Source organism: Melanerpes formicivorus, unplaced genomic scaffold (genome assembly GCF_026170545.1).
Source record: "Melanerpes formicivorus ecotype bairdi unplaced genomic scaffold, bMelFor1.0.p_v2 SCAF_31, whole genome shotgun sequence".
Classification (NCBI taxonomy): domain Eukaryota; kingdom Metazoa; phylum Chordata; class Aves; order Piciformes; family Picidae; genus Melanerpes; species Melanerpes formicivorus.
Window position 1 is genome coordinate 2746342 of NW_027142383.1, and position 18022 is coordinate 2764363.

The following is an 18022-nucleotide window of genomic DNA, read 5'->3' on the forward strand; positions in this document are numbered from 1 at the left end:
ATTTCTAAGAAGCAGCAGGTGCTGGAGCATGCTGGCTGAAACTAGTAGATGTGAGGGAAATCTTTCTTAGCTGACCTAGGCAATGAAATTGTTTTTCAGTGGGGTTAAAAACACAAAGAAGTTTTATAAAAATTAACTGGGAAAAAATAATGAAAAGCTTTTGGATAAGAAGGGTGTTTTCCTTGTGTTGCACGTTACCTAATGCGGGATCTATTCTTAAGTGAATTTTGTTCCTAGTGGGGCTGTATCTGATTGTGAGTAGTATAAAAACTGACACAGACAATAATTAATTAATTTGCTGCACTAATGCAGTATTGAAAAGCAGTCATAATTCTGAAACTAAGTGCCATATGTGCCTGGATAGGTTTGTGGTATTTTTGGTGCAAGGCCTCTGTTTCTCATTGCTCCTCAGGCTGACTGAAATTTTGGTATTGTTTTGAGTATGTTGTACTACAAACAGCAATGAAGAAAATAGAAGCAACTGCAGCTGTTAATCTTTCTTTTAAGAAGTTACTTAACAGATGGGTCCTGTCAAGTTTTTCTCTCTTTATAACTTAAAAGTGTTTGCTGTAGTCTTTTTGTTATGTGAAGTTTGTTAAATGAATGTAAGGAGATGAGAATTATGTGTTCTATGTGTTAACAGTTGTAGGTCTATCCATGCATCTCAATCTTGTACTTGAAGTGCTTTTGCTACTCAGAACGTGAACCTATTTTGAGCAGCAAGTGCTAGTGATGTTTAATTATATGGCGATTTTTGGTTTAGTGATGTGGACAGGCTGCTATATTTCAAGTTACAGTATGATTGCTAAATTTGGATTGCTCTGCCATTTGTCAAAAGTGTAGTTCAATAAGGCCAAGTGCAGAGTTCTGCATCTGGGGAGCAATAACACCAGACATTGGTAGAGACTGGGAGTTGTCCTGCTGGAAAGCAGCTCCATGGAGAAAGACCTTGGAGTCCCAGTGGACGGCACCATATCACAGTTTTCCTGACAGACAGTAGCTGCCAGCTCCTCCTGTTTGTTTCCTATGCTGCATGCATTAGCGTACAGTTCGGGATTTGGGCTTCTTCCATAATCCTTCTTACTTGTGCTACCCTGCAGGCCTGCCGAATACTTCTGAAGACCCAATTGTGTCCGCCCAATTCCAGCTTCAATCTCTGCAAAACATCTATCCCTATAATATATTCACGAGTGTTAGCAATCATTACTTCGTAGAGACTTGCCACTTGGTCAGCAATTTCCATTTTCAAGGATTTTAACACACCTGAAATGGGTTGGTCTCCCAGGCCCCAGACAGGAGGAGTACACTCCCCTGAATGCTCCAATTTCCTATTGAACACCTCGAGGGATGGTGACTCCACCACCTCCCTGGGCAGCACATTCCAATGACCAATGACTCTCTTGGTGAAGAACTTTCTCCTCACCTCAAGCCTAAACTTCCCCTGCCGCAGCTTGAGACTGTGTCCTCTTGTTCTGGTGCTGGTTGCCTGGGAGAAGAGACCAACCCCTTCCTGGCTACAACCACCTTTCAGGTAGTTGTAGAGGGCAATGAGGTCACCCCTGAGCCTCCTCTTCTCCAGGCTAAACAATCCCAGCTCCCTCAGCCTCTCCTCATAGGGCTTGTGCTCAAGGCCTCTCACCAGCCTTGTTGCCCTTCTCTGGATACGTTCAAGTGTCTCAATGTCCTTCTTAAAGTGAGGGGCCCAGAACTGGACACAGTACTCAAGGTGCAGCCTAACCTGTGACCATTTGAGGCTGTGCCTTTAAGAAAGGGACAGTGCTGGGACACTATCGCTGAAAAATTTGTAAACAAAGACAGGTCTAAACAAATTTCATTGGTAGATTGGTAGAACGCAGCTTTGAGTTTTAGTGCAGTTGGAATTTTTCTCAGTTCCTTTACTTCTCTGTTTCCAGCTTGCCTGCTTCTGGGCAACTTGCTGGAGTTCTGACCTTGGATAAGATAAGCATTAATCCTGCATGTGCTTGGAGGCCTCTTCCTTAATAATTGCCTTTTCTCTCTCTAACCCTTTTTGGGAAAAAAGGAAGGTAGGGGGAGACAGCAGGGTACAGGGGGGGAACCCTCCTCTGTCTGGAGGAGGGAATTTCGTTCCTGTATTTTTTTTTTTTTCTGTATATTTCTGTATATATATTGCAAATAGCGTATATATTGTGTATATACAACCTGCCTTTTCATATTGCTTGTAAATATAGCATCCCTTTTGCTTTTCTGACTGAGTTAGCTGTGATTTTTATTCCTCTTTGTGGGGGGGGGGGAGAGCTAGGCCTTCTCACTCAACCCACTACACCAATGCAGAGTACAGGGGCACAATGACTTCCCTGCTCCTGCTGGCCACACTATTCCTAATGCAGGCCAGGATGCCATTGGCCTTCTTGGCCACCTGGGCACACTACTGGCTCATGTTTAGGCAGCTGTCAACCAGCACCCCCAGGTCCCTCTCTGTTTGGGAGCTCGCCAGCCACTCTGACCCCAGCCTGTAGCTCTGTATGGGGTTGCCGTGGCCAAAGTGCAGCACCCGGCACTTGGACTTGTTAAATGCCATCCCATTGGACTCCGCCCATCTGTGCAGTCGGTTGAGGTCCCTCTGCAGAGCCTTTCTACCCTCCAACTGTCTAACATCTGCTCCTAACTTGGTTTCATCTGCAAACTTGCTGATGACTGACTGAATCCCCTCATCCAGATTATATTGAACATGTGATCCAAGGTCCAGTATTTGAAACACTGCTATAGAATAAAATAAGACTAGACTAGGATAGACCAGACCAGGTTGGAAGAGACCTTTGAGATCGAGTCCAACCTATCATCCAATACTATCTAATCAACTAAACCATGGCACCAAACACACTATCAAGTCCCTTCCTAAACACCTTCAGTGAATGTGACTCCACCAGTGGGTTTTCCATACCATTTCAGAACAAACCTTTATTTTTAGAATAAACCAAACCAGGTTGGAAGAGACCTTCAAGATCATCGCATCCAACCCATCAACCAATCCAACCCACCCAAACAGCTAACCCATGGCACCAAGCACCCCATCAAGTCTCCCCCTGAAAACCTCCAATGACAGCGACTCCACCACCTCCTTGGGCAGCCCATTCCAATGGGCAATCACTCTTTCTGTATAGAACTTCTTCCTAACATCCAACCTGAACCTCCCCTGGTGCAGCCTGAGACTGTGTCCTCTTGTTCTGGTACTGGGTGCCTGGGAGAAGAGACCATCATCCGCCTGTCTACAACCTCCCTTCAGGTAGTTGTAGAGATCAATGAGGTCACCCCTGAATCTCCTCTTCTCCAGGCTGAGCAATCCCAGCTCCCTCAGTCTTTCCTCATAGGGCTTGTGTTCCAAACCCCTCACCAACTTTGTTGCTCTTCTCTGGACTCGTTCCAGCAAGCCAACATCCTTCCTAAACTGAGGGGCCTGTAGCACTGCATGGGGTTGTTGTGGCCAATGTGCAGAACCTGGCACTTGGATGTGTTAAATCTCATGCCGTTGGACTCTGCCCATCTGCCCAGCCTGCCGAGGTCTCTCTGCAGAGCCTCTCTACCCTCCAGCAGATCAACTCCTGCCCCCAGCTTGGTGTTGTCAGCAAATTTACTGATGATGGACTCAATGCCCTCATCCAGATCAGCAATAAAGATGTTAAAGAGCACAGGGCCCAGCACTGATCCTTGGGGCACACCACTAGTGACTGGCCGCCAGCTGGATGTGGCACCATTCACCACCACTCTCTGGGCTCAGCCCTCCAGTCAGTTCCTAACACAATGCAGTCTGCTCCCGTCCAAGCTATGGGCTGACAGCTTGGCCAGGACTTTCCTATGGCGATGGTGTCAAAGGCCTTGCTGAGGTCCAGGTAGACCACATCCACCGGCCTCCCCACATCCACCAGGTGGGTCACCTGATCATAGAAGGAGATCAGGTTGGTCAGGCAGGACCTGCCCTTCCAAAATCCATGCTGGCTAGGCCTGATCCCTTGGCCATCCTGTAAGTGCTGTGTGATCGCACTCAGGATGACCTGTTCCATGATCTTGCCTGGCACTGAGGTCAGGCTGACAGGCCTATAATTCCCTGGCTCATCCAACTGGCCCTTCTTGTGGATGGGCACCACGTTGGCCAGCTTCCAGTCTTCTGGGACCACTCCTGTGAGCCAGGACTGCTGGAAAATGATGGATAGTGGCTTGGCCAGCTCATCAGCCAGCTCTCCCAACACCCTAGGATGGATCCCATCTGGTCCCATGGACTTGTGGGGATCCAAGATGCTAAGGAGAGTTCCAACCACCTCCTCATGGAACATAGGGAAACTGTGCAGCTCCCTGGCTCCTTCTGCCAGCTCCGCAGGCCAGCTGTCAGGAAGACGTTCTGTCCTGCTAGTAAAAATTGAGGCAAAGAAGGTGTTAAGTATCTCTGCCTTTTCCTCTTCCTTTGTTACAACATTTCCCTCCATGTCAACCAAGGAGTGGAGGTTGTCCTTTCCCTTCCTCTTGCTATTAATATATTTATAGAAGGACTTTTTGTTGTCCTTCAAAGTAGAGGCCAGTTTAAGCTCCAAATGTACTTTTGCCTCCCTAATTTTCTTCCTACATGATTTGGCAACATCCTTAAACATTCCGTGGGTTGCCTCCCCTCTCTTCCAAAGGTGATACACCCTCTTTTTTTCCCTTAGTTCTATTAAAAGTTCATTACCCTTCCAGGCTGGCCGTCTGCCCCGGCGGCTCATCTTCCGGCACATTGGGACAGCCTGTCCCTGAGCCTTCAACAATTCTTCCTTGAAGTAGGTCCAGCTCTCCTGGACCCCTTTATTATTAAGGGCTTTATCCCAAGGAACCCACTGAATTAGTTCCTTGAGTAACCTGAAGTCTGCCCTCCAGAAGTCCAGAGTGGAGGTCTTCTTGCTACCCCTCTTAGCTTGACCAAAAACCGAAAATTCAATTATCTTGTGGTCACTGGACCTCAAACACCCTCCGACCACCACATCACCCACCAGCCCTTCCCTGTTGGTGAAGAGGAGGTCAAGCATAGCCTTGCCCCTGGTAGGCTCTCGCAGCACCTGTGATCAGAAGCTGTCCTCCATGCATTCTAAGAACCTCCTAGAATGTCTCCTCTCTGCTGTGTTGAGATCCCAGCAGATGTCAGGCAGGTTGAAGTCGCCCATGAGAACAAGGTCAGGTGATCTTGAGACAGCCTTAAGCTGCCTATAGAATGACTCATCAACATCCTCCTCCTGGTTGGGTGGTCTATAAGACTCCAACCAGGGTGTCTGCCCTACTGGTCTTCCCTCTAATTCTTACCCACAAGCATTCAACCCGATCGTCCCTAATCTCCGTCTCAATGGCATCTAGTGCCTCCCTGATGTACAGGGCCACCCCTCCACCCCTTCTCCCTTGCCTGTCTCTCCTGAAGAGCCTGTAGCCGTCAAGTGCAGTGCTCCAGTCATGTGAGTCGTCCCACCACGTCTCTGTGATGGCAACTACATCATAACTTCCCTGCTGCAACAAGGCTTCCAGCTCCTCTTGTTTGTTACCCATGCTTCGTCCATTAGTGTACATGCACTTCAGCTGGGCTGCTGGTTTCACCTCCGACTCTAGCTTGTCGCCCCCAGACTCTTGCCTGAGGGGACTAGTTTCAGCCCCTTCCCCCTTTGAAACTAGTTTAAAGCCCTGTCGATGAGACCTGCCAATTCCCTTCCCAGGATCTTTTTACCTTTGGGGGACAGGCCGTTCTCATATACTGTGACCTTTCCCCTTCTCTGGGACAGATGTACTCCATCTGTTGCCAGCTGGCCTGGTGCAGTAGAATTTCCTCATGCCCTCCCCAAAGTCACACAAGTAAAACCACAGGGTGCGCCATGGTGTGGACCTCCCAGATTCTCTCCCCTGAACAGGGAAGCACCTGCTCCTCATAGACAAAATTCGGGACTGTACAGGTGGGGAATAGCACATGTTCTCTTTCAGATGATGGACCTCTCGTGACAGTTCCTTTACAGCTGAAGCACAGGCCTGGACAGATGAAGAAAGACTCCCCTCACATTGCTGGAGCCTGCTAGCCATTTCATCCGTCATTTATTCTTGGTCAACTTCCAAGGCCAGAGATACAGACCGAGTGACCACCCCTGACTCTTGTTCTCATGATGACCTTGATTCCTCCTCATCCTTTGATAGATGAGCTGATATCCTTCTATATTTCTTTTTCTGTAGAGGGTTGATGTTTACTGGCACAGGCTGGTTCTCTTGATGCAGCCACAGTGCCTGCTGGTCTGCCTGTAGGTCCAGAGACCTTCTCTTGCTCCTGCACACTGAATAGTGATGAGAATGGCTCGATAGGCATGGGCCAGGCCCAAACACATCACAGTGATTTGTGTCTCTTTGGAACTTCTGGGCCGACAACACACTTTTTAATATTTTACCAATTTACCAGGATTTTACACTTGTTCAGAAGTGAAATTCCAGGAAATCAGAGGTGATCAACAGCCTAGACACTTGCCCATACTCTCCCACATACTCTGCCACTCTTTATTACCCAGCCTTTGGGTAGATCTCCAGGTGGTATTCTTGGCAAAGACCTGCATCATTCTGGATAAAATCTGTCCCATCAATTGGGTGGGATTCCATCTAAACTGAGTGGCTAGTGGAGTAACCATATCATAACATGCCAGTAACCAGCACATCAACAGCATACGTTTAAGCCATTTCCCTGACATGAATATTTTTCTATATGAGTGAATTGTTGACAAAAGACTTTGGCTTGTGAACCATTTAAAAAGCTGGAATTAATCTAATTATTTTGCATAATGTGCCCTAGGAAGTAGGTTACCAGGAAGCTGGGGAAAAAAAAGTTAAATTAGAAATACATGGTAAAAATCTGAAATTCAAATATTTTCTCCAAAATCTACCTGGATGAACACCCAAAACTTGATTTATAAGACAAACATAATTACAAAGGACACAGTCTCAAGCTGCGCCAGGGGAAGTTTAGGCTCAGGGTGAGGAGAAAGTTCTTCACAGAAAGAGTAATTTGCCATTGGAATGTGCTGCCCAAGGAGGTGGTGGAGTCACCATCCGTGGAGGTGTTCAAAAAAGTATTGGATGTGGCACTTGAAGCCATGGTTTAGTTAGTCATGAGGTGTTAGGTAATAGGTTGGACTTGATGATCTCTGAGGTTTTTTCCAACCTTATTGATGCTATGATACAACATTATTCTTTCCAAGAAACTTATTTCTAGTATCACTATAAGAAACATATTCTAAATGCAATAGTAAAGAGGCCGATATCAGATTGAACACCCACACCACCACCACCACCCTCCCCCCCCAGGAAAAAAATGTCCCACGTTATTTCAGAATATGCAAGAAATATGTTACAGTGTGCTCCAAACCCCCTTCCCCCATCTCCATCAGCACAGGTTTGAATGGGGAAAGACAAAGGCACCCTTCCCCCCTTCCCCTTCGCCTGGGGACAGGTAAACTGGTGCTGGGGCAGAGGTCCCTCACAGGTACTTACCAGTGGGGAAGGACTGGTGGGTTTGGGAGCTATGATTAAGTGGGGTGCTACATGCCCACTATACATTGGCCTTGGACACGTTGTCTAGAAACGCCTTAAATAGAGTGGCCAGAAAGTGATTGGGGTTCCTGCTTTCACTCCTGCTCTCGCTCTCACCCCTACTCTCTCACTCTTGCCTTCATCTTGCTCGCTCCACTCAGACCTGGCTTGTCCCAGACCTGTCTGCCTGGGATCCTGCTCTCTGCCTGCCATGGAGTGACCCTGCCTGCCATGGAGTCGCAGCTTTCTTGCTCTGTCAGTGCTGCTGCTCACGAGTTTTGCCTTGTAGCAGCCGTGTCTACGGACACTTGGATTCTGGCAGGTAGAATAGAATAGAATAGAATAGAATAGAATAGAATAGAATAGAATAGAATAGAATAGAATAGAATAGAATGGAATAGAATAAACCAGGTTGGGGTCCTTTTCCTTTGGATTGTACCACATCATCCATAAATTGGATTATATAACCTGAAGTTCCTGGAGCCTGCCACCAACAAGAGAACTAGGGACCGACGCCAAATTCCTGCTCCATCCTCGTGAGTACAACCTGGCGTTTTCATCTGCTTTCACAAGGTTCCTGGCTTGCCTCCGATTATAAGGGTGGTGAAGCTATTTTGTGGTCTAGCCTTTTCCATTTTCTGAATTCTCTAAACTGTACTGAAGTTGCCCAAAATCATCCTGGTAGAATTTGCGACTGAATAGAACCTGTAAATAATAAGTTTTATTCCTAATTTTGGGGTGGGGCTTTTGGGAAAAATAAAGATAACTATTTTTTTGTAATTCCCACCTCATTAATTCAACCCCTATCAAATCAATATATGACTTCAGAAAATGCAAAATACACAAAAATATTGCAGAAAAGTTATAAACCTGACTTGCTCATGTGTGACAACTATGCTAGTCATGCCAATCAGGTAAGAGTCATTAAAACCTTTATGCATTAGTAAAATATAGTATATAAATAACCACATACAATACAGACCAAAAAAAAGTCTATTTCAGAAACATTTTAGAAAGCATACATGCACTGTATATGGCTCTGCACATAGAACTGTGTGAATTCAAAGTCTATCCTTGAGACTAGGGCTGAATTAATCCAGATAGATTTCAGTATTCTACATCAAGAATATGGTTTATCTGAAATCTTTAGACTAAATAGACAAGGATGTAATAATTTTATGTTCAATTCTAAATACCTATTATTATCAGAAATTGAATTTTTACCTGTTCTGAATCTCAGAAAAGGAAAAGGGAAAATATTCATATTTCCAGGATAAAGAGAAAGTATTTAACAAGGAGGCTAATACTTTACACATAAGTAATACTCATCCTGAATTATTAAATCTTTAAGAGTCAATACAATCAGGTTAGTAGACAGAGAACAGACGTAGCACAATAAATTCATTATACAGATGTCAACTCTGTACACATGCACATCAACAGAGTTATATATTCACAAAGTTGTTCTCTAAGTCATTTCTTATTGGATCAACTTTGTAAGAAAACATTTTTACCTCAAATTCATGAGCAATGATATACCTGGTACTGCATTCATAAATAATCCTGTATACAGCTGAAATTCTTTCCCCTGCCACTTTGTCTATTTTTGAGAAACGACAGCTCTATGAACATAACTATGTAAGAAATTTAAATGCTTTAAATGCTAAGCACTTAAAAGGAAACTCTCACCAGTTATTAACATTTATTTCACTATGTGAATTGATCTACTTCAGTCTGAAACCAATGAAGCCAAAATTATATCACCAAGAAAAGCAATTGTATTTTAAGAAATGTTGTATCTGCAGAAAAGACAATCAAATATCAAACCTATGAACTATTCTGAATAATTTCCTGTTCATATTACTAGTTTGAAAATGCCAGTTCATTGTTTATCACTTCCTTTCTGCATACACTGGACCACAGAGATGACAATATCTGAATTCTCCTAAAGACAGAACCTTTTTGTAAGCCTATTGTCACAAAGTCTAAAGTATAAAGGCTTCCCAACAGAGTTGTATTTATAGTGTGTGTAAAAGAGGCAAATGGGACTTTGTAATTATCTAATTTCATCATATCAAATCATTCCTTTGAAAAAACACATTTCAATTCCAATTAAAAATACAAAAGAATCTTAGGACTTGCATCGTATTTCCCACTGCTCCAGCTATACTGATTTAGTTATAGCAATACTAGTCCCTTATATGGGTACACTTAAACTAGTTTAAAAAAGTCATATAGCAGTTATGTTTAACTAGATAAATTACCAATTACCAGATTAAACTAATGTAGCTTAAGTACAGTTGAAGACTATTTAGGTTTTCCCACATTGGAAACTTGCATTGGGGTAAAGAAATAATTTCAATTATACTGTAGCAAGGTTTCCAATAACAACAATTCTGCAAGACAAGTTTCACTTTGTTTTCCAAAATCACCATATAACCAAGTGTATAAACTATCAAATATTTGTGTTTAATTTCTAACCAGAAGAGTAACAAAGCTAAATGAACAGGAGTGTACAAGATATAATACAATTAACATTAAAATTCTTACCTTTATTAGGTTTGGATGATCTGTTCTTGTTAGGTTTAAAAGAGCCTCTTGATTTATCTTCTCTATCCTTAATAAATTTCTGCACATCATCCAATGAAAGCTTTTGAAGGACAACTACAGGCTTAGCTCCTTTATTTAGATCTTCAACTAGCCCAATCTTCTCTATTTTGTCCTTCTGTTCACCTTTAAATTCAGTTTTTCTCGACTCCTGAGTGACACTCCCATCTTTATCACGTTTGATTTTTGGAATGACAAAATGTTTCAGTGTGCCAGATCTTGCTCCCAACAAATAACTGGGAAACTCTGCTTTATTGTCAGCATGTGCTTTATTACTATCTACTTTACTCTTATTACCATCTGTCCTTCGTTCATCCTTGCTGTTGGGCGATTTAAAAGCAGGTTTATCAGGTTTTGATTTACTAGAGTCTCCTTTACTTTCTTGTTTAATGCGAGGGCTGTCAGATCTTGATTTCTGATCTCCAGAAGAAAACCTTTCCCTTGATTCAGCAAATTCATGCCTGTGTTTCCTTTCAAATTTCTCAACTTTTGAACCATCAGATTTAACACCATGCTTAGAATCATGTTCATTTTTGTTTGAGGATCTCAAATATTCAGGCCTTCTAATCTTGGATGGATCTCCTCTGTATCTTTCCGACTCCTCCCTGTCCTCAGATCTTTGTTTAAGGCTATCATAGTCACACCTCAGTGTATCAGAAACCGAACGTCCATCAGGCCTTTGTTTTGTTAGATCAGACCTACTTTCAGATTTTATTCTTGAAAGATCAGATTTCATATCTAGTTTATGCCTAGATATTTCAATTTTTTTATCTGACAATTGTTTACTGGAGTCTCTCCTGTTATCATGTCTATGTTTTGGTGTTTCAGGCCTGCCTTCACTCTTCTGTTTTGGCATTTCGGGCCTCTGCCTTATTTCCTGCTTGCCATTATTTTGTTTCCCCTCATTTTGTTTCATCTCCATTTGCCTCCTCTCATTTTGTTTTGATTCTGTCTGTCTGTTCTCATTGTGTTTCACTTCCATATGTCTGCTTTCATGCTTGCTTTCACATTTAGCTTCTATCTGTTTGCTCTCATTGTGTTTACTTTCCAATCCCCTGCTCATATTTTGCTGACATTCCATTTGTCTTTTTTCATTTTGCTGGACATCTGTCTTTTGGCCCTCAAAGTCTGACGTTTTCGTAAAAATCTCAGGATGGTTTTCAGGTTTAAATTTAAGAACTCCAACAGTGTCTTCTTGGGGAACACACACAAACCCATCATTATACTGCTTAATTTCTTCAGGTTTTCCCATGGTGTCCAAATCCTGAGTTACTGTTGCCTGAGAGTCTGCTCTTCCTGCTTGCTGCAGATCAATACTAACCATCAATGCTGGCCTCACCCCGTTTCCTGCAGAACCTGTCTCCTGAGAAGCTGCTCTATTTCCTCCAGTAGTACCTCCAGGTTCCTGTGGTTTGTTTTCCTGTTTTCGCTTCTTCAGAGGCTTATCTGCAAATTAAGAGAAAAATCATAAATGCTATATAGAAACCAGTAAATGTTCAGGCAAAAATGTCAATTCCCCTCCACTCCCACCAATTAATTCTCAGCATGTATGTGCACACGCAACAAAACTCATTGAAGCAAGAATAGAACTTTCTTAACTAATGCTTTTTAATGTATTCACATGCCAATTAGTAAAAACACACTCAAAACATATGAAATTGAAGTACCTGTAAAATTGCCAAGAGAACCATCTAATAAAGCAACTGCAATACATAACAACAACAAAATCAATTTACACTCAAAGCAAGACTTGAGGAATACTACTGTGGTGAAGGGTGTCTATGCACTGAATTATGCCCCAAATATCACCAAAACTTGTCCCTACATGTTTTGTTCAACCCTGCCCCTTCCCCCTCCTTCTGGAGTGGGTACACAGCCAGAGCTGAGTAAACAAAGGGCCAGGTGTAAATAACCCAACCTGCCTTCTTTGGGATAAACAAGATCACGTGCTCACCTTATGGGTTGCATGTGCTTCTTCCAAGTTTGGGCATAATTCTGACCATATGCTTTGCTATTGGCTAATGGTGTTTACCAAGTTTGACTATTGGTTAAATCCAAGCCTCGAGTAAATTATAAATATTACCCAAATTTGTAAACAAGTTGCTCTTTTGCACTGCTCTGCTTTTGCTTCTGCTATTGTTCTGTGTACATGTTCTGCCTTTGTCTGCAGTCTGGAGAGAAGCCTGCTACTCAGGAAGCACCATCGTGCCTCAGTTTACCCAGAAGCTAGCAAAGAGTCCTTTGCTTCTTTACAGCTTAACATCGTATCTGCAGTCCTGCCAGTAGGAAGAAACTGCCACCGCATCTTAAAAGAATTGAGACCCCGCTGGTAAGCCTAGCCAGCTGGCAAAACTAGCCTGAATCGTTTGGCAGTTCTAACGGTGTCTGCTGCGAGCACAAGCCTTCATGTACCCGCTTACAAAGCAAGGACCGCGACTAGAAGCGCCTGTATACAAGATGCTCAGCCACAGGACAGGGAGCTGCCACCTGCTGCTCCACAGCCCTGTGAGTTAAGCCCCACACAATTCATAGCACCACCCATGCTCTGTCGGGGCCACCTGTGAGTGCCCCAGGCCGCTCGCTCACCTTTTGAGCTGAGCCAGGGGAAAACCGTGCTGCTCTGTGTCGCCCCCCACGCTTCCAAGTCGCTCCGGGAGGGGAACTGCTCCCCGCACTGCGTCCTGCAGACGCCGCAGCACTGCCAGCAACAGGAAGCACCCAAGAGCCTGTCCAGGTGAACCTGCCTGTCGGCAGAAGTCTACGCCGCACCCCCACAGCAGCGGGAGAAGATTTGCCTCCACCATACCCGGAAAGGTCCGCCCCCAGAGCCAGCCCATGAGCCTGGGCGCCAGCCCCCGCCGGCTCCCTTAGCCTCGGCAACCAGCCTCGGTTGCAACCTGCATAGCAACATGTTTAATATCAGTTTTGGTTTTGTTTAAAATCTCCGAACTTTAGCCTGCGTGGTATTGTGATCTATGATTTATAAGCAGCCTTCCCCGGGAATGCCCGGAGTTATAATTCGCGCGGAAAAATTGATTTAGGTCTTATTAAAAAGTTCTTTAATTTTATGCCCTGACTCTCTCTCCTAGCTGTTTAGCAGCCGCCAATCGTCTTGTCGAGTCGCCATCTGGTGGAGAAGCTGCGGAATTGCACCAAGTTGTCTTGAATAACTTTTTTATATTTTTCTAATTTGGTTCAAAAGTGTTATACTGTACATTTATGGGATATTTCCACAACCGTGCTCTAGGATCCGCATATATAGATTGATTAAAAGTTATTAATAATGTTATATTAATTCATAATAAAATATTTAATGCTCATAATTTAATAACCATAATAACTACCATCACAACTACTATAAAATATTCCCTTCTGCAGATTCAGTCTGCTTCATTATATATGAACTAAGCAAGAATCTGCAATGATAAAACAGAGGCTCTCCTTACTTAGATCAGTGCATCAGTTGGGACTTCACATATACTGTAGCCAGGGAATACATGAACAACAAACAAAAATGATTACAATAACTCCAACACTCCATGCTTCTCTGTGAAGCAAGGAGTATATAGCTGAAATATACACCATAATACACAGGAATTAGATAGGGGGCGACTTACACACTTAATAGTTTGCGTATTTTCCCTTTGCAATCATAATAATAATTTATCTGTTTCTGAGCAAATCTTTCAACATTATCCTGCACAACATCCTGATCTCCAAGCTGGTAAAAAACGGTTTTGATGGATGGCCATTCAGTGGATAAAGAACTGGCTTGATGGCTGCACCCAAAGAGCGGCTGTCAATGGGTCCATGTCTGAGTGGAAGCCAGTGACAAGTGGAGTCACAGTATCACAGTATCACTAAGGTTGGAAGAGACCTCAAACATCATTGAGTCCAACCTGTCACCACAGACCTCATGACTACACCATGGCACCAAGTGCCACATCCAATCCCCTCTTGAACACCTCCAGGGACGGTGACTCCACCAACTCCCTGGGCAGCCCATCCCAATGAGGAACGACTCGGTGAATAACTTTCTCCTCACCTCGAGTCTAAACCTCCCCTGGCGCAGCTTGAGACTGTGTCCTCTTGTTCTGGTGCTGGTTGCCTGGGAGAAGAGACCAACTCCTTCCCGGCTACAACCACCTTTCAGGTAGATGTAGAGAGCAATGAGGTCACCCCTGAGCCTCCTCTTCTCCAGGCTAAACAATCCCAGCTCCCTCAGCCTCTCCTCATAGGGCTTATTCTCAAGGCCTCTCACCAGCCTCATTGCCCTTCTCTGGACACGTTCAAGTGTCTCGATGTCCTTCTTAAACTGAGGGGCCCAGAACTGGACACAGTACTCAAGGTGTGGCCTAATCAATGCAGAGTACAGGGGCACAATGACTCCCCTGCTCCTGCTGGCCACACTATTCCTAATGCAGGCCAGGATGCCATTGGCCCTCTTGGCCACCTGGGCACACTGCTGGCTCATATTCAGGTGGCTGTCGATCAGCACCCCCAGGTCCCTCTCTGTTTGGGAGCTCTCCAGCCACTCTGACCCCAGCCTGTAGCTCAGCATGGGATTGCCGTGGCCAAAGTGCAGCACCCGGCACTTGGATGTATTAAATGCTATCCCATTGGACTCCGCCCATCTCTGCAGTCGGTCGAGGTCCCTCTGCAGAGCCCTTCTGCCCTCTAACTGACTAACATCTGCTCCTAACTTGGTGTCATCTGCAAATTTGCTGATGACTGTCTCAATCCCCTCATCTAGATCATCAATGAAGATATTAAAGAGGATGGGGCCCAGCACTGATCCCTGGGGGACGCCACTGGTGCCTGGCCTCCAGCTGGATGTGGCATCATTCACAACCACTCTCTGGGCTTGGCCCTCCAGCCACTTCCTAACCCAGCACAGAGTGTTGCGGTCCAAGCCATGAGCTGACAGCTTAGCCAGCAGTTTGCTGTGGGGGACGGTGTCAAAGGCCTTGCTGAAGTCCAGGTAGACCACATCCACCAGCCTCCCCACATCCACCAGACGGGTCACCTGATCATAAAAGGAGATCAGGTTGGAGAGGCAGGACCTGCCCTTCCTAAATCCATGTTGGCTGCACCTGAGCCCTTGACCATCCCTCAGGTGCGCAGTTATTGCCGCCAGGATAATCTGCTCCATCATTTTCCCTGGCACTGAGGTCAGACTGACTGGCCTATAGTTTCCAGGTTCCTCCATCTGACCCTTCTTGTGGATGGGGATCACATTGGCCAGTTTCCAGTCATCTGGGACCTCACTGGTGAGCCAGGACTGGAAGAAAATGATGGAGAGTGGCTTGGCCAGCTCATCTGCCACCTCTCTCAGCACCCTAGTGGTCTGGCAATGACCTTTGACAGCTCCTTCAGCACCCATGGGTGCATCCCATCAGGACCCATGGGTTTATGGATGTCCAGATGACTTAACTGTTCCCTAACCCAGTCCTCATCAACCAAGCTAAACTCCTCCTTTGTTATGTCTTCCTCTAGCTACTTTTAACATTAATATCTTATATATTTTTTATTCAAAGTATTTGAGGTTTTTAGAAAAGCATGAAACATCTTGAGATAGAAACCTCAAATTTAAATATTAATTCAGTAGTAGGTTGTCTAGACTTCAGCTAGGACAGGGTTAATTTTCAGAAGTAGCTGGGGGGGGCACAGCCAGGACAGCTGAATCAGATGTCATAGCCGCTATGTAAGGGAAGGGCTGGTCTGGTGGGGGCATTTGATTTGAGCAAGCTGCTGCAGCCGGGGTCAAGACCAGACAGTCCCATGAGGTTTTAGGTTTTGTTGTGTTGGTTATTTTTTTCTCCGATTCTCCTTCATATCTTGGAGAGGACAGGATATGACAGATGACACAACATGATACGTGAGTTAAGGCAACGAACTGAAGTTACCAAAATGGAATGAAGCTAGAGGTGGGGAGATTCAGGCTAGATGTGAGGAGGAGGTTCTTCACCATGAGAGTGGTGAGACCCTGGAATGGGTTGTCCAGGGAGGTGGTCGAGGCCCCGGCCCTGGGGGTGTTTAAGAGCAGGCTGGATGAGGCTCTGGCCAGCCTGATCTAGTGTAGGGTGTCCCTGCCCATGGCAGGGGGGTTGGAACTAGATGATCCTTGTGGTCCCTTCCAACCCTAAATGAAACTATGAAACTATGAAAATGAAATTTCTCTCTCAACACCTCCACTACCATGGGAAAAAAAGATTCCCCAGAACAGAAATGCCTGGGACATATTTTTCTAGAACTCAAAATTTATAAAACTAAATTTTTAAAACCAGAAATTTCCTGTCATTTCTTGGAGTAATCACAGTCTACTTCAGAACATGAAGTAAACACAGCTCCAGTTAAGTGAACAAAACAGGTTCAGAATATGGACCTCTTCTTGTTTCAAAAGCATTCAAGAGCACCAACTAGTACAGGAAATGTGACTGCTGACAGTGATTAGAAGACAGTATATGTGAAGTTAGAGGACATTGTGAGGAAGGCAATGGGAACTGTGAACCTGAAGCTCTTCATGTTCCATGGACTTGTTTATTCTGAGACCATTAAAAATCATAGATGTATTAGAATGTAACTTTCAATACTGAGTGCCTTGATCTCCAAAATCTCCAATTATTCCTTTCATTAACAGATACAAACAAATTACTTGCAAAATTAATCAATACAGAAAGGCTTCCTTGATGGAAAATGTAGGAAAAGTAGATAGATGATGGACTCTCGTCCTTCCAACACAGAGAACAAAGATGAAACTGACTTCATTGAAATAGACAAAAAGGATAGAAATATAAAAGCAGAGCTCTGAAAAACACTCAGATATGAAGGCAAATGGTCTATATAATAAAATCTCTCCTTATGCATATCTGATAGATTTTAGGTCAAATCTGCCAGATCTTTGCACTAAGCATTCCTTTTTCAAAAAGCAAGGGGTTGCTTAGCCTGGAGGAGACTCAGGGGTGACCTTATTGCTCTCTGCAACTGCCTTAAGGGAGGTTGTAGACAGGCGGAGGTTGATCTTTTCTCCCAGGCAACCAGCACCAGAACAAGAGGACACCATCTCAAGCTGCACCAGGGGAGGTTTAGGCTGGATGTTAGGAAGAAGTTCTACACAGAGAGAGTGATTGCCCATTGGAATGGGCTGCCTGGGGAGGTGGTGGAGTCACCATCATTGGAGGTGTTCAGGAGGAGACTTGATAGGGTGCTTAGTTGCATGGTTTAGTTGATTAGGTGGGTTGGATGATAGATTGGACATGAAGGAAGGCTGGGGAAGGACTTCTCAGGATCTCAGGTAGTGATAGAACTAGGGGGAATGGAATGAAGCTGGAGGTGGGGAGATTCAGGCTAGATGTGAGGAGGAGGTTCTTCACCATGAGAGTGGTGAGACCCTGGAATGGGTTGTCCAGGGAGGTGGTCGAGGCCCCGGCCCTGGGGGTGTTTAAGAGCAGGCTGGATGAGGCTCTAGCCAGCCTGATCTAGTGTGGGGTGTCCCTGCCCATGGCAGGGGGGTTGGAACTAGATGATCCTTGTGTTCCCTTCCAACCCTGAATGAAACTATGATGATCTTGAAGGTCTCTTCCAACCTGGTCTGGTCTATTCTATTCTATTCTATTCTATTCTATTCTATAGCATGACAATCAGGTTCCAGAAAGATACGCTACTTTTCAAAGAAGGCGGCACTTCTGCAAAACCCTGTGTTAGTTCCACCTCTGGAAGGGAGACTGCCTCCTACTTTGAGAGACTATGTTTGGTGGAAGCTATTTTAACAGTTATTGTTTAACAGTTTTGTTAGAATTAGGAATTTATTACAGAAAGTAATATAAATCCCAAAGAACTCCAATCTCTATTTCCCATCTGGTTA

The 18022-nt window shown here is 44.6% G+C and overlaps 1 protein-coding gene across 4 annotated transcripts in view; it reads right to left on the reverse strand.

Moving 5' to 3' along the window:
* NIPBL (NIPBL cohesin loading factor) overlaps positions 1 to 18022 on the reverse strand; it is a 302820-nt gene that overhangs the window by 140060 nt on the left and 144738 nt on the right. For 3 of the 4 annotated variants that reach the window (XM_068155384.1, XM_068155381.1, XM_068155382.1), the window contains one exon: positions 10102 to 11604. The exons of the other annotated variant lie outside the window; for it this stretch is intronic. In XM_068155384.1, coding sequence (XP_068011485.1) covers positions 10102 to 11604 — 1503 coding nt within the window. The remainder of the gene's footprint in view (positions 1 to 10101; positions 11605 to 18022) is intronic. 4 annotated transcript variants of the gene reach the window in all.